Source organism: Sinocyclocheilus anshuiensis, unplaced genomic scaffold (genome assembly GCF_001515605.1).
Source record: "Sinocyclocheilus anshuiensis isolate Anshui unplaced genomic scaffold, SAMN03320099.WGS_v1.1 scaffold690, whole genome shotgun sequence".
NCBI lineage: Eukaryota > Metazoa > Chordata > Actinopteri > Cypriniformes > Cyprinidae > Sinocyclocheilus > Sinocyclocheilus anshuiensis.
In genome coordinates this window covers 1,685,449-1,709,383 of record NW_015547715.1, presented here as the reverse complement: position 1 = coordinate 1,709,383, position 23,935 = coordinate 1,685,449, and the positions used below count along the sequence as shown (strand labels likewise).

Sequence of the window (23,935 nt, the reverse complement as noted above, 5' to 3'; positions counted from 1 at the left end):
GAGCTGCTTCCGTGTACAACTGTTGGCGCAAGCTACATTAAAGTGATTGTTTTGAATATGGATATTTTCCTTACAAAAACGTACCGATTCGCTACAGGAGGCCTTTGTTCACCCCCGGGCCTTTGTTCCCCCCCTGGAGCCGTGTGAGAGGCTTTTTTTTTTTTTTTTTTTTAATGGATGGGTGCTTTTTATTTAACTTTTTTTTTGGACTGATGCATGCAACATTCCCTGAGGGGCATTAAACAGCTTGAAAGATCAAAGACTCTTCAAGATTAATATAACTCCGACTGGATTCGTCTGAAAGAAGAATATGATAAACTGTCTGAAAGAAGAAAGTCATATACACCTAGGATGACTTGAGGGTGAGTAATTTATGGGCTAATTTTCATTTTTGGGTGAACTAACCCTTTAAAGCCGTTTAGATGCTCTTAAGAAATAGCAGACCTGTTTTTAGGTTTATAATTTTTAAAGAAACATCGATTTAGGCCATGTTCACAGTGCAGCTAAAGACAGTTGTCAGTGCTTCAAACCAGTGTATCTTATTATAATAGTATTATTTATATACCAATAGTTTATTATTAGTATTTCAAATAAGCTTTTATGTTTTCAGTTTGTTTTATTTTTCTAGTAATTTTATGTGCTTTTCTCACTCTTATTCATTTTTTTTTATTTCCAGTTAGTGTTTTTAGTGCACCAACCATTTCTCATTTTCATAAAGTTTTTCATCTAATATTTATTTCAGCTTTTATTTCAATTAACCAAATGTTTTTTTTTAATAGCTTTATTTAATGATAACCCTGCTTTAAACAAAACAACTTTTTGACAATTTAATACGGTTTTGAATTTCTAGTATTTATGGTGCACTTAAGAGTTTCCTTGTTAAAAACTTGAGCATTGACTAAAGGCTGTTTTGAGAGACTGTGTGGATGTAATCATGCTGTTTTTTCTTTAATGTCAGTGCTCTTCCTTTCAGAAATTATTCTGATCTCCACAAAGATGATGAACAGATCAGGTATGGGTAGGGTTTTAACTGCAGTGCACTGAGTCTGTTTTCACAGGTGCTTTCATGTTGTGGTGGGACCGTATCATTTCTGGCACGCTAATGTGGGTGTGTGTGAATATTTGTGTCTCATATTTGTGAATATTTTTTGTCTCCGTTTTCTTCAGCGGAATTAAACAATGGCTTGAAAAAGGAAGTGTCCAGCAAAGATGTAGCAAGAATCTGGGTCAATGATGACATGAAAATGCGGAGCTTCTCACCTGTAAATGTAAGCTTATTTATTTGTATTTAAATGTGATGAGATATTCACTGAGGACTTTAGCTGTCATTTAAATTTTTTGGATTGTTTTTTATTTATTTGAATGCAGAAATTGCCAAGAATGAAGGAGGAAGAGGAACCAGAGGAAGAGGAAGAGGAGGAGCTGGGTCATGCGGAGACATATGCTGAATACATGCCGATGAAACGTATGTATAATCATGTTATCAGAGTGCTTAATTTAAGGGTTGTGCACAGCCAGTAATTTCATAGCTGTACATTAGATGTAATCTATGAAAAATACAGAATTATTATTAATATTAATGCCAACTAAGCCGTTGTTTTTCACTCTGTTTTTGGCAAGTTTGTAAAGTTGATCTTATCTCGTCTCTCAGTGAGAATTGGACTGCGGCACCCTGATCCTGTGGTGGAGACCAGCTCTCTGTCAAGTGTCAACCCGCCAGATGTGTGGTACAGACTTTCCATTCCAGAGGAGACCATAGATAGAGGCTGGTTATCTGCCCTACAGCTTGAGGCCATCACGTATGCTGCTCAGGTTTGGGCCTCTTTATATATTCTATCCTTTAAAATGATATTACCACTTAGGAATCAGATTAGTTAATTTATGCAAGTCAAATCATAACATACTATCATTTCTAAAATGGTGTACTGCAGTATTTCAGACCTGTCTCTTTCAATCGTGTCTCTTTGTACAGCAACATGAGACATTCCTACCAAATGGAGACAGAGCAGCCTACTTGATTGGAGACGGGGCCGGCGTTGGAAAGGGTAGAACTATTGCTGGCATCATATATGAAAATTATCTTCTTGGGAGGAAAAGATCCCTCTGGTAATCTCCTGTTTTCTTCCTTTTCAAAGCTGCTTTTTGGTGTGTAAGTTGTACCATTATTCATGCCTTTTTTTCCACCACTGGTCTGTACAGGTTTAGTGTCTCAAATGACTTGAAATACGATGCAGAGAGGGACTTGAGAGACATCAGAGCAAAGAACATTCAGGTCTATTCGCTAAACAAGGTACATTAAGTGCTTTTTAGCCAACATGCGAGATGTTTGTGTATTTCGAGTAGAAAATACATTTTTCTACATTTTCTCTCTTTCAGTTCAAATATGGAAAGATCTCATCGAAACACAATGGGAGTGTGAAAAAAGGTGTAATCTTTGCCACATACTCATCCTTGATTGGAGAGAGCCAGTCTGGGGGAAAGTACAAGACGAGATTCAAACAGTTACTACACTGGTGTGGAGATGACTTTGATGGTGTTGTATCCTTTCAAGTTAAAAGGAAGTAGTAGGAAGAAAGTCTGATATTGTCAATTTTATAACAAAATTCATACAATAAATGACTTTTTGACGCTCTTTTATGTGGCATTTAACCACTCAGTTTAAGCGGCAGTGTTTCAGCTGTGAAAAGAAGACATCAATAAAACAGGTTGTAAACAATGTCATGTAACATTACGTTAAGCCTAGGAAAAACATTCAATGTCCTTAGCTTGTTAGCTTAAAAAAAAAAGTAACTATAGACAGGGTTCGTACGGTCATGAAAAACCTGGAAAAGTCATGGAATTTTAAAACACCAATTTCCAGGCCTGGAAAAGTTTTGGAAAAATAAATAATGAAAATCCTGGAAAAGTCATGGAATTTTAAAACACCAATTTCCAGGCCTGGAAAAGTTTTGGAAAAATAAATAAACCCAGAAAGTTTTGGAAAAGTAATTGAAATCTATTTCACAAAACTCTGTATAATAGAATTGTTTAATCAGGTCCTGAATTTCGGTGCGTTATTGCGCATAGGCTATATCGCATAGCTTTACTCATTCCCGCAGCTTTTGTTATGATAATTTGAACAGATTTTTATTCTTATTGTAAAATAATGGAACATTTAGATCATGAATATTGTCTCAAAAGTCATGGAAATGTATTGGTAAAAATGTGTATGAACCCTGTATAGAGGAGCATTTTGCAAAATATACGCACTAAACTTTTCTTTTTAACTTAACCTGTTGTCTTAATTACTTTATGACACGTAACTTATATTTAATGTGTTTGTCAATTAATCTCTCATGAAAACAAGTTATTTGTTTATATGTTTATATTTCGGGAGCAAATTAATATGTCAATAAAGTTAATAAAAATGGCTTTATGGGCAATTTAAATGTTTATATACAACCATTTGGGTTGTATTTGTGTTGATTTATTAGACAGATGTTACTAATTGATTTTAAAAGAAAACATTTATTTTGGTTTTGATTTTCAGACTAAATTAAAAGTTTAATTTAGGTTTTGGTTAAAAAAATCAAAAACATTTCAGTTCATCACTAGTTGAAAAAACCCCCCCTCAGAAGTCGATAAATTCACGATTCTCATTTCCACAATTTTGGTACTACATCAATCTGACATCCCTAGAAGAACATTCTGTGCTCTAGAGTGGAAAAACAAGCATGTTTCATTGCATATTGACTGAACCGCAGTGAAGCGCTTAACATGGTGTGATTGTATTCAGCTCTCTAGTAACTATGGTGATCGATTCCCTTGACTGAGTATCTCAGATCATATTTGATGAGTGTCACAAAGCCAAAAATGTTTGCCCTATTGGGTCATCCAAGCCCACAAAGACCGGGCTAGCGGTTTTAGAGCTGCAGAACAAGCTGCCAAAAGCTCGGGTTGTGTACGCAAGTGCTACAGGTATGTGACTGTGGATGTTGTATCTTGGCCAACATGGATGCATTCATGTTTCTTTTCAAATGCATTTATTTCAGTATTTTGCTACTTATACATCTTTTGTTTGATTTTGTGTAGGAGCATCCGAGCCCCGCAATATGGCCTACATGAATCGCCTTGGGATCTGGGGGGAAGGAACTCCTTTTAAGGAATTTACAAATTTTATCCAAGCTGTTGAAAGAAGGTGAGTCAATCATATAAGAGTTTGTGTCCATATGACCTTGCTTTTTTTGTACCAGTGTAAGGTCCACACACTTGGCCCAAGGAAGGTATCCAGTGGCGGATTCTGAGTGAATTAAGTGGAGGGAGGAGATGAAAAGGAACTGATGCATATGTGAGAGAGGCGTTTCCTGCACCGCCCCTCTGTGGGGTGCTTTGAAGGTGCCAGTGTATTGTCTGTTTCTCAGGAGATCAAAGTATCTGAGTTTCTTTTATCCTTACACCAGCATGCATCCTCTCAATATTGAATGTAACCCTTTTCTTGGTTGGCTTATTTTAGAGGTGTTGGTGCCATGGAGATTGTTGCCATGGATATGAAGCTGAGAGGAATGTACATTGCTCGACAGCTGAGCTTCACAGGCGTGACGTTTAAAATCGAAGAAGTTCCCTTAACGCTGGACTACATCAAGATGTACAACAAATCAGTTCACTTGGTGCGTAAAATGCCAAAACTAAAACTGAACTCTTTTTTTTGCCATTAGTATGTGTGATATTTAGAATCATTTAAATGATCATAGTCATTTATTTTGCAAACCTGCAGTGGGTAAGAGCAAGAGAGAAGTTCCAGCAAGCCGCTAACCTGATGGATGCAGAACAACGGATGAAAAAGTCCATGTGGGGTCAGTTCTGGTCTGCTCACCAGAGGTTCTTCAAGTACCTGTGCATTGCTTCCAAGGTTCGGAGAGTGGTGCAGCTGGCCAGAGAGGAGGTTAAAAATGGAAAGGTTAGATTGGACGTTCTCTTATTACAAAAAAAGCTTCCAGAGAGAAAGAATTGCAGTGATTTTGGTTGTGCTGATCTGTAACCTTCTCTGTAGTGTGTGGTGATTGGTCTTCAATCAACTGGAGAGGCTCGAACCCTTGAGGCCTTGGAGGAGGGAGGAGGCGAGCTCAATGACTTTGTCTCCACTGCAAAGTGAGTGCAATAAATTTGCAGGAAATAGTTTTTATATTTTGAATATTTTGTCCTAAAATGAAAATTTGTTGAAAATGTACTCTCCCTCTGGCCATCCAAGATTTAGATGAGTTTGTTTGTTCATCTGAACAGATTTGGAGAAATTACAGCAAAAATTAACTGCAGAGCATCCGTTGGAGAGCAAGTGATGTAGTGCTAAATTTCTCCAAATCTGAACAAACTCAAACAAACTCATCATGGATGGCCTGAGGGCGAGTACATTTTCATTTTTAGGTGAACTATTCCTTAAAGAGAAATAATTCCTTTATAAATGCTTTAGTCTGTAGCAGATGATAATAATAGACAAAGTATCATTTTAAATGTTTTTTAACTGAAAATATCTATGCATTATTTTTTTTAAAGGGGTGTACTGCAGTCCCTGGTGGAGAAGCATTTTCCTGCACCAGACAGACAAAAACTCTTCAGTCTTTTAGGCATTGACCTAAGTGTGAAGGAAACGCCTTCACCCTCAGAAACCTCCACTGAGCAGAAAGGCAAAAAGCGAAGAGGTACTGTTCACATGCACATGAAAACCACAATAGCGATGCCTTGTTATATTTAGCAGCAGTTTCTACCCTGAAACTATGAGCACATTTCAATGGAGGAAGTAAAACCACTCTTGGGTTACTCAAATTGAAAATGAAGGCGAGTAATGACAGTTGGTGACTTGTGTTTGCAGGTCCAGAAACAAAGAAGCAAGTGAAGAAGGCTCGTAAATCTGGTGGTCTGTCTGGTACCAGTTCAGATGAGAGCAACTCTGATGATTCAGACAAAGATGTGGAAAGCGACGACAGCTTTAATTCGGTCAGCTCAGGGGAGGAGGATGAAGATGACTTCAACCCCTTTAAGGATGATTCCAGTGAGGATGAGGAAGATGGTGAGAATCTGTAGTAGTTGTTAACATTGTAAATTATTGCACCCAAGATAGTCAAGCCACATTATTTATGTAGCCCTTTATACAGTGGACCCTTTTCACAGACTGCGATGACACAAAGTTATTAACATTGTAAATTATAACACTACACTTTGTTATATTACCTTAGATTTAAATGACATAAAACTAGTTAACACTTCTGCACAAGTGTTTCTAATACGACAGCTGAGGGACTGATGGCAAATTTGATATCTTCATCTCTTTTGATCAATGTAATCAATCTCCATATTTTTCTTATCTTTCGTAAAGTCTTAAACATTATTGTGGATTTTTTTTTTCTCCCCCCATTGGGGCAAATGGGAATGCAAACATTTTATTTGTTGTAATTTCCATTCACCTCTATAGAAGTTTACCCAGCTATGACGGCTTGCACTTCTGAGAACCCTGGAAATGTAAAAAGGGTCCATACAGATTGTTTCAAAGCAGTTTCACGTAAATAAAACCAGAACATTGTTAATGTTGCAGCTGAAAAGCAGCTCAACAGAAGACAATACTGTCATTATTTAATCAGCGTTGATTCAGTTCTGTGCAATAACTGTCAATGGTGCAAAGTTCAGCAGATATAAAATGAATCCAGTTTAGCAATAAGCAGCTCTACAGAAGACAATAGTGTCATTTATTCAGCTTAATTCAGTTCAGTGTTGATACCATAATAATTAGAAATATTCAAATGCTGCCAATTGTTTGAAACTTAGATCCGTGGCTCATCAGAAAAGACACTAAAAAGAGCAAAGACAAGAGGAACAAGAAGAAGAAAAAGAGCATTGATCCAGACTCTATTCAAAGTGCCTTGTTAGCCTCTGGGCTTGGAACAACCAGACCCACTTTTACAACCCCCACCATCAAACCTTCAAACAACACGGTTGCTGTAGGTATGTGACCAGTGGGCTCTTCACAATGTTTCTAGATGTTTTATCACAGATAATTGCAGCTGAAAGTTGTTGATTAAAGCAGTATAATGAAGAAGGTCATTGTCCAGTGAATAATAATACCAATAGTCATACTAAATACTTGTTCTTAAGCCAAAAGTGAGCCAGAGGAGAGCAGCTGTGTGACCAGTCAGGATGCTGTTGAAGATGCCCAGCGGATGAAGAGGAACCTGCTGGAGCAACTGGAGCAGCTGGCAGAAAATCTGCCGCCTAATACGCTCGACGAACTCATCGATGAGCTGGGAGGCCCTGATATTGTTGCAGAGGTTGGTCTGTTTGTAGAGATTATTTTTTAGGGCCGTCAGTTATTTTGTGTACACTGTGTATTTAATTAAAACAGTGCCATTTTTAATGTGCATGTCTTATGCAATGCAGATGACTGGCCGCAAAGGCAGAGTAGTCAGCAATGATGATGGCACCATTTCCTACGAGTCTCGATCAGAGCTTGACGTTCCAGTTGAAATCTTAAACCTCACGGAGAAGCAGAGGTTCATGGATGGTGATAAGGTATGCTGTTTTGGTTTTACCCACATCTGTGTAATGTTTTGATATTATGAACAGCATTTAAACAGTTTTGTGTTCACCTTTGTAGAACATTGCAATTATCTCAGAGGCTGCCAGCTCTGGGATTTCACTTCAAGCCGACCGCAGAGTGAAGAACCAGAGGAGGAGGGTGCACATGACATTAGAGCTGCCCTGGAGTGCTGACAGAGCTATTCAGCAGTTTGGTGGGTACATAGTATTTTTTTATTTTTTTATTTATTGTATCTTCATTATTATATGTGTATGTGTATAATATTATAAAAAGTATATTTAGTTCTAAATATTTTGAGTTAAATTAATAGTCTAATTTTATTCATTTATTTGTGTTCTCAGTTCACTAACTCTTTGGATTCTTTGCAAACAGGTCGAACACATCGATCCAACCAGGTCACAGCACCCGAGTACGTGTTTCTCATCTCTGAACTCGCTGGAGAGCAGCGGTTCGCTTCGATTGTTGCCAAACGACTAGAAAGCCTGGTAAGTCTCTCATGCACATGCTGCATGCTAATGGGGGTCAGTTTTAATTTTGTAAGCCTAATTGTGTTTGTCTTTCTCAAATAGGGGGCGTTAACGCATGGAGACAGAAGGGCCACAGAGACGAGAGATCTCAGCCGATTTAACTTTGACAACAAAGTAAGATTAGATTACACACACCGTCAGTATTAAATAGGGTTGTTGCTAGACAATGTGCTGATGTCTTTTTCTCATCTACAGTACGGCAGAAACGCTCTGGAAATAGTTATGAAGTCTATTGTCAGTCTGGACTCTCCGTTAGTGTCTCCACCTGCTGACTTTGAGGGGGATTTCTTTAAAGGTACAGTTGATTGTTTTTAATAATAGGAAAAGAGTCACTTGAAAACCCAAAAATGTAACAATCTTAATGCTTTGAATTTTCTTTTTTTTTTCTTTTTTTCCAGAAATCCGCAATGGTTTAATTGGAGTGGGGCTGATAAATGTGGAGGATAGATCTGGTGTTCTCTCACTGGAAAAAGGTGAGCGATTTTCAATCAATTTTATTCTCAGCTTTTCTTTTCACATAATAATGTTCAGGGTACCTGCTGGTTTTTAAGAAGTCTTCAAATTTCTTAAATTCAGTTTGATCAAATTTAAGGCCATAGGAAGTCTTAAAGGATTAGTTCACTTCCAGAATAAAAATTTCCTGATCATTTACTCACCCCCATGTCATCCAAGATGTTCATGTCTTTCTGTCTTCAGTCGCAAAGAAATTAAGGTTTTTGCAGAAAACATTCCAGGATTTTTCTGTATATAATGGACTTCAATGGGTTGAGGGTCCAAATTGCAGTTTCAGTGCAGCTTCAAAGGGCTCTACACGATATCAGCTGAGGAATAAGGGTCTTATCTAGCAAAACGATCGGTCATTTTCTAAACAAAAATAAAAATAAAAATGTATATACTTTTTAACCACAAATGCACGTCTCCAGTAGTCAGGCACTGTTCGACAGGCTTTTTAGTGTGCGTGCGCTTCAGGTGTACATGCTGAGAAAAAGAGTGTCACAACGAAATGTTTAAATGAAAAGTTTAACCGGCAAGGTTTTAAAGCAGATGCAAATAATGTACTTTTGTGATTGTGAATAAGTTCAGTGTCCTGTGAGTGGAACTCTTCTGCTGAGTTAACATTTGAAGTGAATGTATGTCACGTTGTTCAGTATATTGAGACGGAGACGCCAGAACGCAACCGATAGAATGTGCGCTGTAGCACGATACTACGATATTTCTTTAAAAGTAGATCGTGGAGACATTTTAATTATCCACGATCATAAATCGTGTTATCGCACATCCCTAGGTATAACAAAAGGTTTAATTATCATTTTAAGAGTTCTTAAATAAAAAAAAAAACAGGAATCACCTTCTGGCCTAATGTGATTATTAAACTTCAAAAAGTGATGAATGGCTGCCCTGTCACAGGAAGGAAAGACTAAATACACGTTAATTCATTATACAGGTTTTACTAGAATTGGCTCAATACATTATAAACATTGCTGTTGTATGAGCAAATTCTAATATCAGTTGATCTCTAATTCGCAAGTATTTATGTATTAGTACATAATGTTTCAAAATGTATGAAAATATTGAGTAAAACATGTCAAGTATTTTAAACTTTCAATTGAATATGTGCCCCAGCCTATTGCCAAATGTTTTCATTTTCTCATGCCACATAACTTTTATTTATTTATTCATTTACTTTTTATAGACTACAACAACATTGGGAAGTTCTTGAACAGAATTCTTGGTATGGAGGTCCATCAACAAAATGCTCTCTTTCAGTATTTCTCCGACACTTTGAACGCTGTCATTCAGAATGCCAAAAAAAGTGGAAGATATGATATGGGAATCTTAGGTAAGGAGCTGTTTTAAACATGACTAAAGTCATAAATATAAAGAACCCAGTTTCTCATTCTGTATTTATTTATATTTTTTGGGGGGAAGTTCTATTGAAACAAATCTTGGGCTAAAGGCCACAAAACTCCTATACAACTTTGTCGACCAAGGTTGAAATTTCTCTGACCACACCGGCAATAAAACACAACAGATATTAAAAACAACATACCACATACAGAGAGAAACTTAAACTTATACCTTATTGTTTTTATTAAATATGTCCATACGCATTGGGGAAAAATGAACTTTTATAAATATTCATTTGTGCCTTAGGCATTGCATATTTTAATGGGATTTTAATGTAATGAACACCATTTTAGACTCCAAGATTAGCTCATTTTGTTCACAATTTCAGTTAAAATGTATATTTTCTTTGCAGATTTGGGCTCTGGAGATGAAAAAGTGAAGAAAGTTGATGTAAAGAAATTCTTGACACCAGGATATTCCACCTCAGGCCATGTGGAGCTCTATACAGTATGTATATCCATACTGAGAAACTAAAATAGGTGTCCATGTTTATGAGCACCATTGTGATTACATTATTAGTGTTAATGTCATAATTGGTTAATGGCTAAAAAGAAGTTGTTTCTGTGTGTTCAGGTGAGTGTGGAACGGGGAATGTCATGGGAGGATGCCACCCACGTCTGGGCCGACCAGAATGGACCGGATGATGGCTTTTACGTACAGGTGAACAAGCTTTTTGTTTCCCCTTTCTGCACTCCACTTCCAATTCATTCAACGACTGAAACTAACAGCATTGTGTTTCATCTCAAGGTGCGGAATAACAAGAAAATCTCCATCCTGGTAAAGGAGGTCAATCCCAGAAAGAGACTCTTTATGGTGTACAGACCAAATATAGGAAAACAAGTTAAACTGGAGACCTATGCAGACATCAAGAAGAGAAGTAAAAAGGTATTACATTACTGCAGTTTTATTAATGTTTTTGGTTTATCATTGGGGTAAAAACAAAAGTCTTTTTAATCAGCCATATATATATACATATGTATTTTGCATTAGTTCAGTCAGTAATTTTATCGACAAACCGCACTGGTTATTTAGGGTAAAATATCCAGGTTTTGCCTTTGTTTTCATAATTGCTGAAGGTAATGACTGAAGAATAGTTTGACCAATAGTGTGTAGACATTGTACATAATCTACCAATTGTGCTGTGGATCTACAGAGAACGCTGTAGCAATGCAGTTAATTGTACATATAATGCATGAGGACCTCAGAAAGACCTTCAATATGAAAACAGACAAAACCCAGATATTTTAGGCAATGTAGAAATCCTGGCCAGGACATGTCCGGGGAAAAAAAACGACGTATGGCCACGCTAGTTATTGTGTCATTTGATACAAGCAGCTTGTTCTAGCTAGTCTCAAGGTGAAACGGCACCTTAAAAATATCCTAAAATCAAAACGTGCTTTTATGTCAGCTACTTTGAGATTCAGACATTGGCTCAACGTGCTGTGTGAGAGCGGCAGTTTTACTCGAATTACAGACTCCTCTACAGCAATCATGATCACAACATCATAAATTTGATCTTCAAATGTTTTACTCCAGCATTGCATTTGCCACGTGACATTCGGGCTTCATAGCTGCATGTCTGAAGTCCTAAAAACGTCTGTATCGCTATAACGAGGGTCATGTTATCATGCAGTTTAAACCACTTATGTCAACATCCAAAATCAAAAATTTCCTGTCTCATTTGGTGCTTGGTGAATGTTAATTCTAGATCCTGTTGGCATCTTGCACAGTCTTTCATGTAATTTCTTCAGCTCGTACAGTCTCTAATCCTTCTCATCTCAAAATAGGTCCTCTCTGATGATGCCAAGCAGCACTGGATTGATCAGTACAACTCCTCGGCTAACGTCTGCTCGCACGCGTACTGGTAGGTGCTTCTTTTAAGTCATTTCGGAAGTGAAAATAGAAACAAACATGGAGTTTCACTTTTGATTTGCACATTGTAAAGTCTGAAAATGTTGTCATGAGGAACACTCTTTTTGACAGGCGAGGGAACTGTAAGAAAGTATCGGTGGGGCTACAGTGTGAGATCGGGCTGCGGTGCAGGACGTACTATGTCCTCTGTGGCTCCGTCCTCAGTGTGTGGACCAAAGTGGAGGGCGTACTGGCTTCAGTCAGCGGAGCCAACGTGAAGATACAGATTGTGCGTTTGAGAACCGAGGACGGGCAGAGAATTGTTGGTATGTTGTCAAACAAATATATTATTATTGAACAGTAGAGTGTACTTCTCAAAGTAATAAACTTATTAACTATAAAGAATTGGTCATTTTTTTCCCCTCCATGTTATAATTTTAGTTGTAAACCACTGTTGTGCAGCAAAAAAATGACTTTTTAATTTTCATTTGATTTAAAATTTTAAAGGATTAAATTGTTAATGTTGATTATGCCTTCATTTGATTACAACCATTTAAATAGTACATTTGTATTATTTGTATTAAATCATAAATCCAGAAAAATTAAAATGCACAACAGTTTTTTTTTCCAGAATGTTAAAATTTTTAAAGTTTCAGTTCGATTTGGACATGCTTTTTTTGATTATTAAAATTTAACTAAACCATTCAAATGGAATCCAGATAAATAAAAACTGAAGACCGAGAACTTTGGAAAAATAAAATGGAATTAAAAAATAACTTGAATCCATATGGATATAATAAATTGCAGAAACTCGTTTTCTTTTTTCTTCTCAGGTCTGATCATTCCTGCCAACTGCGTGTCGCCCCTGATCAACATCCTGTCATCATCGGATCAGTCTCAGCAGCTGGCTGTGCAGCAGCAGCAAATGTGGCAGCAACTCCATCCGCAGAGCATCAGCCACACCGTCAACACATAGCGTGACACAAACACCCCTCACTTTCGGGCAGATGCGGCATCGTAAGCCAGCCAGCCACCCTTCCTCTCCCGGCACGCCGTGAGGAAGACAGTGCTTGTGTCGTGTTTAATATTTCAGGGTTCGTGTCCAAAGAGGACTCATTGCCAAAGCAGCTATAGAATCAGAACTCTGTGCGTCAGGAAACAGCACTGAGAGGGGCGAAACTGGACGATATTTGGTCAGTCTGTTGCCTTTTCACAACCTCCAGTCTGCTAAATCATGGCCTGTGCTTTCCATCGACATAAGTGGCTTTATGAAGTCACATACACTACTTTGTACACAGGACAGCGCTCAGGGGTTACTCTATTTTCTTTTCCATTTCTATTTTTTCGTCTCGCACGGCCTCCATCTGTCCCCACCTTCAGCCTTGTGACCCAGCATGTCTTGGGCATGACGCTGCTTATTTACCACTTAATACAGAACCTGATTTAAAAGCAGGAATGCGCTGGCTTAGCGATGGATGTAAGCGGTGCAAACCCAACCCTAAAGACTTTATCGAGACGTTGCATGGTTTGACGAAGCCTTTGGATTTTTAGTTTACGGAAGCGGGTCAGCAGGTTTTCACTGCTTTCCAGCGTTTCAGTTTGAGTGTGATTTGTAAACTGGAGTGTCCTCTACAAAAGGCCACATCAATCAATGCTTTTGCTCAATTTTTCTATTTCTTGCTTTTAATAATTTGCCGTCACTCTTGTTATTGGGGACAAAGAGCTCCCGAACCTCATTTCTGCTGTAAATGCTGGAATTTGACACACGCTCGGTCTCTCTACTATATCTCGATGTATAGTTGCATATCTCAAATGTCATGTTTTTGCTGAATTGTAGATGTCGCAGCACTCTAAAGACAATGTCATTCGTCCTTGCACGAGTTGCACTACTGATGGATCTGTTGTACAAAGAATCTATGGAAAAATTTACCTGACCGCAAGATCTCTACTCTTGCATTTGACCAATAAATCTTGTGGATTACCTCGATTTCAAAATGTCTTCACTTCAAGGAACCACTTTTTTCTATTCATAATGTGTATTTAACTTTATCTTTCAGCGTGGTACGGTTTGAACAAGAAGGAAACTGTAGTGGGTACACCTGAAGTCTTTTATTTTCAGTATTCGGTGCATTTCAAAGTAAAAGTATAAATGTAATTCTCAAAAGTCGGATGAGTTTCATAAAATAACATTTATTTCCGTGTACGGATTATTTCAGTATAAATTATGTACAAAGCTTTAAAATAATAATCCACCTTAAATCTAATTAAACATGATTTGTTCTCGACTCAACTCTTTTGGAATCTTAAATATTAAATATTTAGTTCCAAAATTGCAAATGTTACATCTTGGAAAAATTCAAATAAAAAAAATGAATCTGATTATATTTCATTGCAAAAAAAAATTTTTTTCTTTCCAACTTTTTTTTTTTTATTATATATATATATATATAAGTAAAAGTGTATTTTTCTAAAAAGAAAAGAAAAAAACCTTACGAGTAAAATCTATTAAAAATATTTAAATCCTCGTGATAACGAGCAGTATTTTTCTTTATTTTTTAACATGATTTTGTAACTTCTCCAGTTGTCACTGTGATGATGGACAACGCTGGTTGTTTTTTCATTAATCCTGTGTTAATTGTCTGAGTTCTTTGTGATGATGATGGACAGCAGTGTGGGTGTCATGAGGAGTGACGCGGCCATATTTGCCGGTGCTCCGCTGTAAACAAAAAGTGTCTGAGACGGACGCTCCGCTGATTTTAGGGACAATTTTATTTCTCTCATTTATTATCTCTTCAGGTATGTCTTACAAACCCAATCTCCACCAACACCTTCCGGGAACTTCTGGGAACCAAGGTATGCCGAAAAAGCGTGGAAAACTCTTCGTCTTGAGTGTATTTGGTCGAATGCAAGAATTAGCGTGAGAAAGAATACCTGGGGAAAAGCCGTGTGTAGTTTTTGTCCAGTCTGATCGCTACAGGGTCAGATCCTTCACATCCGCCATTATTACTAGTGCAAAAAACGCATTCCTCGCCTTCGCTAGGGCTAAATATCGGCGTGAGGTGCATGTTCGGGTTCTTCCCGAAGGGTCCGCGTCGCGCCGTGGCCAGATGGGTTTGCGTGGAGGCCGCTAGATTGTGATAAAAATGAATCCTTTCAGCGGCTAAGATCAAGCCCGTGCCGTTTCCTCCATGATCGTCTCTCGGGCTGTTGATTGATCGGATTCAGACGTGCAGTTTTTTTTTATTGCGCTTTGGGGACACCTAGTGGCGGAGGGTGGTATTGCACAGAACGAAGGCCGGGGCTAGTTGTCACAAGGGTTATATCACAGTTACTGCGAGGCTTTGAGACAAAAGATCAGTTACACAAATGCACGTCTATCTTGAAATAATGTCATATGTGTTCATGTAAATTATAAGTTGTTGTTTCGTACAGTTAATGATGTGTTTTGTTTTAACAAGGAAACATTCCCTCTCCATCTTCCATGGTAACAATACATTCATACAAGCCAATGCTAAATGACTTTGGGCCGCCTTCGTTGGGATTCCCACAGGTAGGTTTCATGTTCCTATAACACTAAAACAAAACAAACAAAAATTGTTACTTGAAATGAAATATAATAATACCTTAAACATATTTTATTTCAGCTTGTTGCCAAGGCAAAGTTTATCGTTTTCATTTAGATTAACTTGATGTACTAAAACAACAAAAACTAAAACTGAAATAAAGACTGTATGTAATAAACCCCCAAAAAATGCACAACGAAATTACTAAAACTTTAAATTACCATGAAAACAGAAAATATTAAAAGTGAAAAATTATCATTGAAAGTATTGTTATTTTAATGGAAGTTATACTTATTTAAAATGAAAACAAAAACTATGTAGATGCATCTTTTTTTTAAAAACTAATAAAAATAAAGCAGCAAAATACTAAAACCTAAACTAAAATTAAAATTAAAACAGAAAACATTAAAAGTAAAAACACTCAACATTAATTAAAACTCTTCATTTAGTCTAACTTGATGTGAAAAAATAACAAAAACTAAAATTGAAATAAAAACTATAAAGACATTTAGAAAAAGCAAACTGATAAAAATGACTATTACTAAAACTTTAGCTACAATTAGAATGAAAACGGAAAATATAAAAGTAAAAACGAATTCGAAATATTAATTAAAAAAATTACGTTGTTTAACTTGATATACTAAAATAACTAAAACTATATAAAAACTACATAGACTTATTAAATGACAAAAACACAACAAAATTACTAAAACCTTAACTAAAATTAAAAATTAAACGGAAAACAAAAGTAAAAAAACGAATTAAAAAATGTGAATAAAACTATAATCGCTTAGTTTAACTTGATGTACTAAAACAACAAAACCTAAAATATAAATGAAAAACTATAGACATATTAAAAAGACGAACTAATAAAAATGAGAAAAACAACAAAATTACAAAACGAAGTCAATTTAAAATGAAAATGGAAACTATTGAAAGTAAAAACTAATTCGAGATATTAATAAAAGCTATAATAGTCTCTGATACTAAAATAACAGGGTTGATACTCTTAATTTTTTACACTTTAAAGTTTATTAAAAATGTTTCTCTGTCTCTTATATCATGTTTAGGGTCCAAATGGGAACCAAGTACCTCAGAGTAAATATGCTGAACTCCTCGCCATCATTGAAGAACTTGGGAAAGAAATAAGGCCAACATATGCAGGGAGTAAAAGTGCCATGGAGCGACTTAAAAGAGGTTTGTGGACATGATCAAAGACAAAATATATAAATCTGCTTCTAAATATCATTGTTTAATCAAATGCACTCATGTTAAACTCAAATATTGTGTCATGGAAACTGATTTTTTTGTAGGTATCATTCATGCCAGAGGGCTTGTTCGGGAGTGTCTGGCAGAGACAGAGAGAAACGCCAGATCCTAGCGCCTCCTTCACTATTCTCTCCATACAGCTGAAAGAACTGTGTCACACGGGAATCATGCATGCCTTTCCTTTGAGGGGATAAAACAATCAAAAAACGGAGCATTTATGTTACGAGTTTTGCTTTTCATCTGCGGTTTGGAGGGAATAAGGCACCATTCAGAGAATATATCTTCTGATTTACAAATGCAAGAGATCTGGAACTGTTGCCATTTGAGGTTTTTTATATATTTCATGTTCTTTGACCACATAGTATCTTTAAGAACAAATGAGCAAAAATGCATGCAACCGGATGAAAGGTCCCACATTAGAATCTGCATGGCTTTTACAGGTTAGACTAGGTTTGTGCTTTTAGAAATAGGTCTCAGGTTAAGGTATAAAGTATTTTTTTCTTTGGACGCACTAATGGATAGGTGAGTTTTCTTTTAATCGGGGAGATACTGAAAGTATTATAGTGATGCCATTACTTTCTTTCTGTCTTTAATTGTATTTATTACCTTGTGTAATACAATGTATTTTCATGTAAAGACAAAAAAAGGTCACTCTTTGGAATTTTGTATATCTGTCAATAAATATGACATTCATTGTGTATGAAGCACTTTTGTTTATTGTATTGCAATATTGATATCCTTACATGAATTTACCACAGTAACAATATTTTCCAGCAGAAAATCAGACTTGTACAGTCATTAATACAGTAAAACTGGTAACCTGGTTTGATGAGCCATCAAAACGAAACACTAAATAAATACATACATAAAAAAAAGATTCTTATATTTTTTGAAGAAACCATTTTTATTCTTTATGAAACAGTGATTACCATGTTAATTATTTAAGGCTATATTGTGTAATAATAGCTTTGCGTGTTTTAAAATAATGCCAGAATATAGTACATAACCGCAAATGAACTAATTGACTTTTGTGAATTGCTTATTGCCTTGTGAACTCACTTTTAACCCCAAGTAATAAAAGAAGAAATTATAAGATTTACATTTATAACAATTATAATTTTATGAAGATTAAGCATGTTTTAGGTCCACAGGAAATGGTTTTACTAAATTCGCCGTATTGTAATGTACGGTGTGATTTCTGAGTGTTTTTTTTTAAATTATAATCATTCTCAAAAAGTGATTTTCATGAATGCAATAATGCAGTAATTTATGTTGTATTAGTGCAATACAAAATCATACATATTGCTATATTGTTTAATTTTTTGTTTTTTACATTATGCTAATGGAATGTTGGGTTAAAAATGAATGCTTATTACATTTGGTCCCCAAATCCCTAATTTATTTTAAGGAAAATATATCTTTCATTTTTTTTTTCCATCTACAGTTTCATCTTTCATTTATATCTTTTAATTTATTTCTAAAACTGAAATACAACCCAGGCATTTCCTTTTATTATTATTATTATTATTCACTTTTTTAATTCATGGTTTTTTTCCCTAAAAATATCTTACAGGTGAAATTCACCGACTTCGCGCACACAAGCCGACTGCGGCGGGGTTACAGTAAAGAGAGCCAATCAGAACCACTTGTGTGCTCTTAAAATGCGCAGAATCCTGAGAAGGAACCAATCACAGAGCCTTAAGTGGCGTTGACTATTTGCGCTGGCCAATCAAGTGACGCCTTTCGAACTCATTCGACCAATGGCGTTTCGCGGCGCAGTGTGTCGTCGCTGGTTAGAACGCTAGAAGGTTGAGCGAGAAGCGGTCAGTGACAGATGAAGAGACAGAGAGAGCTGTCAAAATGGGAGAACAAGCGGGGATAAAAAGTAACATGTAAGTGACACGGTACTTGGGAGTTACTGTGACGGTAAATGTGTTGGAGGCTCGCGGGATGCAGCTGCAGAGGTGATGCGCGGCTGCTCGAGCGAACAGGAAGTGAGTCTGTGTGTTTCGCTGCATGTCCACATCTATGAGCTGCTTGACATCTTTCAGAATAACTGCGATAAATCACACCAGCGGCGGGGTCTGTAGGTTGCCATATTAGCTTTGTGTTGTTTATTGATCTGACGACTTGATGTGTGTGCTTCTGGCTTTGTCTGCTCTTATAACATGCTGTTCATCTCCATCCAAGTTCATAGCAATGAATGACATTTGTTGTGAGCAGTGTTGGGGAGTAACTAGTTAACGTTACATGTAACGGAATGAAGTAATTTAATTACAAAATAAATGTAACTGTAATCTGTTACAGTTACTGAGAATTTTTTAAAAATTAAATTACAGTTACTTATGAAAATGTTAAAGATTACAAAGATCACACACATACAGATTTGGTTAATTTCTTTCCCAAATTGCATTGACTGCTTTAAAATATGAGACTAATGTTTCAGGACACAGAATAGGATACATGCTTATTTGATAACTACTTACTGGTAAAAAATGTATAGCCTGAATGCACTGTAAATCGCTTTGGATAAAAGCGTCTGCTAAATGCATAAATTATTAAAATTATAACTGTTTTATTTATTATTTGGGTTTGTGTATATGCTTTATTGTTAGATACCAGTGTTTGCTGTTATAGCTGTGCAAAGATTTGATTTCAAAAATAGTATCATAACTATTAAACAGTATCTTATTGTTTTAAATCCCTATTTAACCTCAGAACGATCTCAAAGTAAAAAGAGGTGTTTAAGTCTGATTTTGTGGTGGCTGTGCTTTAAAATTAAATTATTATAATCTTAATTCAAGTGAAGAAGGATTTTGAAAGTCTGACAGTAATCGGTGTTGAGCACTACTGTAATGTTAACCCTGCCTGCTTTAAATGTTTCAAAATGATTAACAGTTGAAAACATTACTTTTTGATTGCTTTTCTACATTTCAAACTAATCAAATGTAATCAGTTACATTACTTTAATAAAGTAACTTAAATAGTTACACTAATTATTACATTTTAAATAGGGTAACTTGTAATCAGTAACAACATAAAGACAGTATATTTTTTATATTTATTTAATGGCATCTTTTTTTTATGACTGAAGGCGAGTATCACTGATACAATACTACTGATGTCTCTATGAAACAGTTTTTTTTCTTTCTAATATTGAACCATTGACTATAGCCATTCAACATTACAGTATAATTGAGAGCTATCAATTTGAACATTTATTAGACTTTAAAAAAATAACAACTTATAATTTAAGTGAACTTGAAACAATCTTCACATAAACCCATTATAATAAATTTCATATTTACCTGTGCCCTTCAGCAAGTAAGAAATATACAGAAATTGAATAAAGTTATCAAACACTAAATTCTAAATTAAATATAGATGAATCCTTACAGCTACAAAAGTTATTGATTTCCTGTAGTATTTTTAATAATTACCTATGTTTTTTTGTTTTTTTTGCAATCGACTTATTTTATATGAGCTCAAAAACATATGCATAGGTAAAAAATTCTGAACGTAAATATTGATTTTATTTTCTTGGATAGGTGGCTTATTTGTTACAAATCTGGTTTGATAATTGAAATGTTGCAGGTTAGTTGCTTTGGATAAGTGTTTACTTTTATGAAATATTTGTTGATTTGTTGTAGATCCTGTTACACTGTGTTGTCCTCTGCTTTCCTTCATTATTTTAAACAGCGCTCACACGTGGTCTCTCTCCACGGCTGTTTAAGCATGTCCACAGATGACAGCATCTCTGAGGACGTGTCCAGCTCTGTGGCCTTGAGCCACGATCAGATCAGTGCCAATGGTGGGAAGGAGAGCGAGGCGTCCATCGTCTCCTCTGAGGACACCGTATCGGGTCTCCCCGAAGAGGAGCGCTCCGCGTCCCGCCCCGAGGGCTTACTTCAGACCACAGAAGGGGAAAACAGACCCTCCACCACACCAGCAAACGAGACGAAATAACGTTATAACATTTCGTTTCGTCTCGTTTTGGTCAACGAAAATGAAGAGACATTTTAGCATAGTTTTTATTTTGTAAACCACATTTAGCCTCGTTTTTATTCGTCAACAATACTGCATTATACATTTAATTATAGTCATTGTCACATGACCAGCATTTACGTTGCGTCTCGTTTTCGTCACGTGATAAAGGTTCGTTGACGACGATATTTAGTCGTCATTTTCGTTGACGAAAGCAACACTATATAAAACAGTCATTATAATCCGGCCTGACAACAACACGGCATCACAATATGGTAAGGGGCGTAACATTTCCGTCACACGCTTGAGGTATTCGGCCAATCACAACGCACTGGACAGCTGGCCAATCAGAGCACACCTCGCTTTTCAGAACGATGAGCTTTGTAAAAATCGACGCGTTTCAGAAAGGCGGGGCATAGAGGAGAAACAATAATGTACAGTATGTGGAAAATGTGTTTTTTTTAACTTTAAACCGCATAAACACATTTCATTACACCAAATACACAAAATAATGTTCTTTTTAGCAACATCATATGACCCCTTTAAATCCACAACAAGCCCTCTAAGGCTTGAAACATACGCTGTGCATTTCTGTGAAGATGCTTCTAGTTTCACAGACTTGATGTTAAAGGGACAGTTCACACAAAAATGAAAATCCTGTCATCAAGTTATTACAAACCTGTATGAATTTCTTTCTTCTGCTGAATGCAAAAGAAGATATTTTGAAGAATGTTGGTAGCCATTGACATCCATAGTAAATAAGAACAAATAAAGAAATTACTAATGATAGCACAAATTTAAAAAAATCACGATAGGCCTACAAATGAAATAAATTGCTTTTTAGTTTTTCAAGTATGTCTAACACACAGTAGGGCTATTAAGAGATTTTTTTTTTTTTTTTTTCCATATTATGGAAGTCAATGGGGACCAGCAGCCTTTTGGTTTTTGGGTGAACTGTGCCTTTAAGGCAGTGTGATTTGGGGAAATACATATAAATGTGCCTTTATAAATATAAATAATAAATATATTTAAAAAAATGTTTTAATACTATTATTTTGATAAGCTTTGCGATTACAATTTAAAATGCAATTAAAAAAAAAAAAGATCCAGGTTTGTAGCATTTGTGTGCTTTTTAAAAAAAATTCAATTATATATGAATATAAAATAATAATACTTATTATTACTGTTTTCGTTATTATAATTATTATATTATAAGATCATTATTTTTATTATAATTTACTAGGTAAAAATATCAAACAAAATAAAAAAATGCTGTTTCACAGTAAAATGACAAAATTATTATTTAAGAAAAATAATGTAATAATACATTGTATGTTACAGTGTACAAATTATAATACAGCTATTTAAGGTTGTCTAAATTTCTTAATTTTCAAATGTTAAACCAGCAAGCTTTTATGTTGGTGGAAAACCTCTGGGAGATCAAAAGCTTCTCTTTTGTTGACAACAGATTTATAAACTATTTTTTCAATCTATATTTCGATTAATCTCTTAAGTCCCGTTCACACCAAGAACGATAACTATAAAGATAAGTATAAAGATAACGATATTAGCGTCCACACTAGCGAACGATATCGTCCGTTTATTCTAAGCGCACGCTCGTCTGCCGCTTTAAATTCTCGAGCTCGTTACAGCAGGATGGATTCTGATTGGCTGTCATTTTTTTTATCGTTTATCAGCTGGAAAAAATAGTTTTGAAAGTGATTCCAACGATATCGTTTCTCTGTGCCTTTATCGTTATAGATGTGGTGTGGACTCTGCTATTCTTTAATATTGAGAACGATTTTTAGAACTCTATCTTTATCTTTATTTTTATAGTTATTGTCCTTGGTGTGAACGGGCCTTTAGTCCTACTTGATATCATGCATTGTTGCATTCAGAAATCTCTGCTTTTTAATTTTTATCTACATGTGATGAACATCCCACAATGCAGCTGGTACCTGACATGACAAATGAGATCATTTAAAAGTTTCTTGAGACCTGAAGTCGGCATGAAATGAAAATTCACTCTTATCTATTTTTGAATGCGTGTTATAGATCTTAATAGTGATGTACTGAAATAAAATTTTCACTGAAACCAAAATTAAAGTTTTTATTTAGCTGAAAACCGAACCGAAAATAAAGTTAGTGATGTTTTTGTCTATACAAAGATGCTGTTGATAAGCTGTTTTAAATCCACAACAAGCCCTCAGGGTAGACATGACTTAAAATCACTGTTTGTTCTTGTGTCACATGCTTTAGGAATCTGTGTCTTCGTACCGAGGAGGAGTTCAGCTCAGGGAGAAGTTTGCCCTTCATCAACCCCAGCTCCATAGAGACGCTCAGAGCCCTGGTCCAGGAGATCCAGAGCAGCGGCGAGACCGACCCTGAGATCTGGAAGAACTGTGAGGTGCGCAGATGCCTGAGACCACGCTGTCCGTTCCCTCATGCCGTCACGGCCCAGGTTTCTGAGCCATCGTCTGGGGTCTCCCATAGGAGTCGAGACAGCAGCAGCCACGCTCAGAGCTGTGGAGAACATCCCACAATGCAGCTGATCCCTGACATCACAAATGAAATCATTTAGAAGTGTCTCGAGGGCTTTAAAGTTGGCATGATTTTAAAAATCACCCGGTCTATCTTCTAAATGCATATTATAAAAATTAATAGTGATGCATTGAAATTAAATATTTTAAAGGGGTCCTATTATGCTCTTTTACAATGTCTTGAATTTGTTTTGGGGGTGTACTAGAACATGCTCTCATGCTTGGTGGTTCGAAAAACGCATTATTATTACAATACCTTTCTCCCCATCCTGGCACAAAAGGCTCGATTAGTTAGGTTTTTACTTCCGAAAAATGAAATGTGATGTGACTGGTTAGCTGTCCCAGTGCGTTGTGATTGGCGAACAGCTTAGACGGTGTTTCAGTACTGCCCCGCACCTTGCCAAAGCAGCAAGTTTAGTTAAGGATGGCGTCAATATTGCCATATCAGTTTGAGCCGCATTCAGACCCAGAGAATATTGAACAAGAGGATCGTGCAGAACCTTTGCACGCATGGATATTGCAAGACATATTAGATTAGTTATTGTTGTTTTTTTTGGCTAAATCACATTTTAGATAGGATGTCAACAACCGCTTAAAAATAACTGTATTTACTATGTACAGATAAGTGCATATGTATTATTTTTATTGTTATTTAATTCTAACTTTATAACATGAATTGCAGTGAAACTGTTATACAGTTGAATTTATTTATACCATAGTCCAGTGTTT

The 23,935-nt window shown here is 36.1% G+C and overlaps 3 protein-coding genes across 8 annotated transcripts in view; all 3 read left to right on the top strand.

The window, feature by feature from the left end:
* Positions 1 to 13,837, top strand: part of LOC107704171 (protein strawberry notch homolog 1-like) — a 20,928-nt gene extending 7,091 nt beyond the window's left edge. For 5 of the 6 annotated variants that reach the window (XM_016507053.1, XM_016507048.1, XM_016507049.1 and 2 more), the window contains 29 exons: positions 974 to 1,012; positions 1,168 to 1,268; positions 1,369 to 1,465; positions 1,652 to 1,812; positions 1,973 to 2,106; positions 2,200 to 2,290; positions 2,377 to 2,538; positions 3,822 to 3,957; positions 4,072 to 4,177; positions 4,493 to 4,646; positions 4,754 to 4,936; positions 5,030 to 5,127; positions 5,530 to 5,675; positions 5,846 to 6,043; positions 6,796 to 6,972; positions 7,123 to 7,295; positions 7,405 to 7,536; positions 7,622 to 7,757; positions 7,937 to 8,049; positions 8,134 to 8,205; positions 8,287 to 8,386; positions 8,490 to 8,564; positions 9,785 to 9,931; positions 10,352 to 10,446; positions 10,573 to 10,659; positions 10,747 to 10,884; positions 11,787 to 11,863; positions 11,983 to 12,176; positions 12,684 to 13,837. In XM_016507053.1, coding sequence (XP_016362539.1) covers positions 974 to 1,012; positions 1,168 to 1,268; positions 1,369 to 1,465; positions 1,652 to 1,812; positions 1,973 to 2,106; positions 2,200 to 2,290; positions 2,377 to 2,538; positions 3,822 to 3,957; positions 4,072 to 4,177; positions 4,493 to 4,646; positions 4,754 to 4,936; positions 5,030 to 5,127; positions 5,530 to 5,675; positions 5,846 to 6,043; positions 6,796 to 6,972; positions 7,123 to 7,295; positions 7,405 to 7,536; positions 7,622 to 7,757; positions 7,937 to 8,049; positions 8,134 to 8,205; positions 8,287 to 8,386; positions 8,490 to 8,564; positions 9,785 to 9,931; positions 10,352 to 10,446; positions 10,573 to 10,659; positions 10,747 to 10,884; positions 11,787 to 11,863; positions 11,983 to 12,176; positions 12,684 to 12,826 — 3,665 coding nt within the window. In that variant the 3' untranslated portion in view covers positions 12,827 to 13,837. The remainder of the gene's footprint in view (positions 1 to 973; positions 1,013 to 1,167; positions 1,269 to 1,368; positions 1,466 to 1,651; positions 1,813 to 1,972; positions 2,107 to 2,199; positions 2,291 to 2,376; positions 2,539 to 3,821; positions 3,958 to 4,071; positions 4,178 to 4,492; positions 4,647 to 4,753; positions 4,937 to 5,029; positions 5,128 to 5,529; positions 5,676 to 5,845; positions 6,044 to 6,795; positions 6,973 to 7,122; positions 7,296 to 7,404; positions 7,537 to 7,621; positions 7,758 to 7,936; positions 8,050 to 8,133; positions 8,206 to 8,286; positions 8,387 to 8,489; positions 8,565 to 9,784; positions 9,932 to 10,351; positions 10,447 to 10,572; positions 10,660 to 10,746; positions 10,885 to 11,786; positions 11,864 to 11,982; positions 12,177 to 12,683) is intronic. The other variant, XM_016507052.1, reaches the window with a different exon arrangement.
* A 660-nt stretch (positions 13,838 to 14,497) lies between these two features.
* Positions 14,498 to 17,318, top strand: LOC107704126 (cyclin-dependent kinase 2-associated protein 1). Its single transcript, XM_016506982.1, has 4 exons — positions 14,498 to 14,703; positions 15,309 to 15,400; positions 16,484 to 16,610; positions 16,727 to 17,318. The coding sequence occupies exons 1-4, from the start codon at positions 14,649 to 14,651 to the stop codon at positions 16,792 to 16,794; spliced, it is 342 nt and encodes a 113-aa protein (XP_016362468.1). The 5' UTR covers positions 14,498 to 14,648; the 3' UTR covers positions 16,795 to 17,318.
* Positions 17,319 to 22,834: 5,516 nt separating this feature from the next.
* LOC107704113 (M-phase phosphoprotein 9-like) overlaps positions 22,835 to 23,935 on the top strand; it is a 24,648-nt gene continuing 23,547 nt past the window's right edge. Inside the window, exons 1-2 of the mRNA XM_016506968.1 lie at positions 22,835 to 22,839; positions 22,926 to 23,073. Of these exons, the coding sequence (XP_016362454.1) occupies positions 22,835 to 22,839; positions 22,926 to 23,073 (153 nt within the window). The remainder of the gene's footprint in view (positions 22,840 to 22,925; positions 23,074 to 23,935) is intronic.

Coding starts and splice junctions, on each gene's coding strand:
- LOC107704126 (XM_016506982.1), top strand. CDS start 14,649: ATGTCTTACAAACCCAATCTCCACCAACACCTTCCGGGAACTTCTGGG. Junction 15,401..16,483: donor CTTCGTTGGGATTCCCACAG/GTAGGTTTCATG, acceptor TATCATGTTTAG/GGTCCAAATGGGAACCAAGT. Junction 16,611..16,726: donor CATGGAGCGACTTAAAAGAG/GTTTGTGGACAT, acceptor ATTTTTTTGTAG/GTATCATTCATGCCAGAGGG.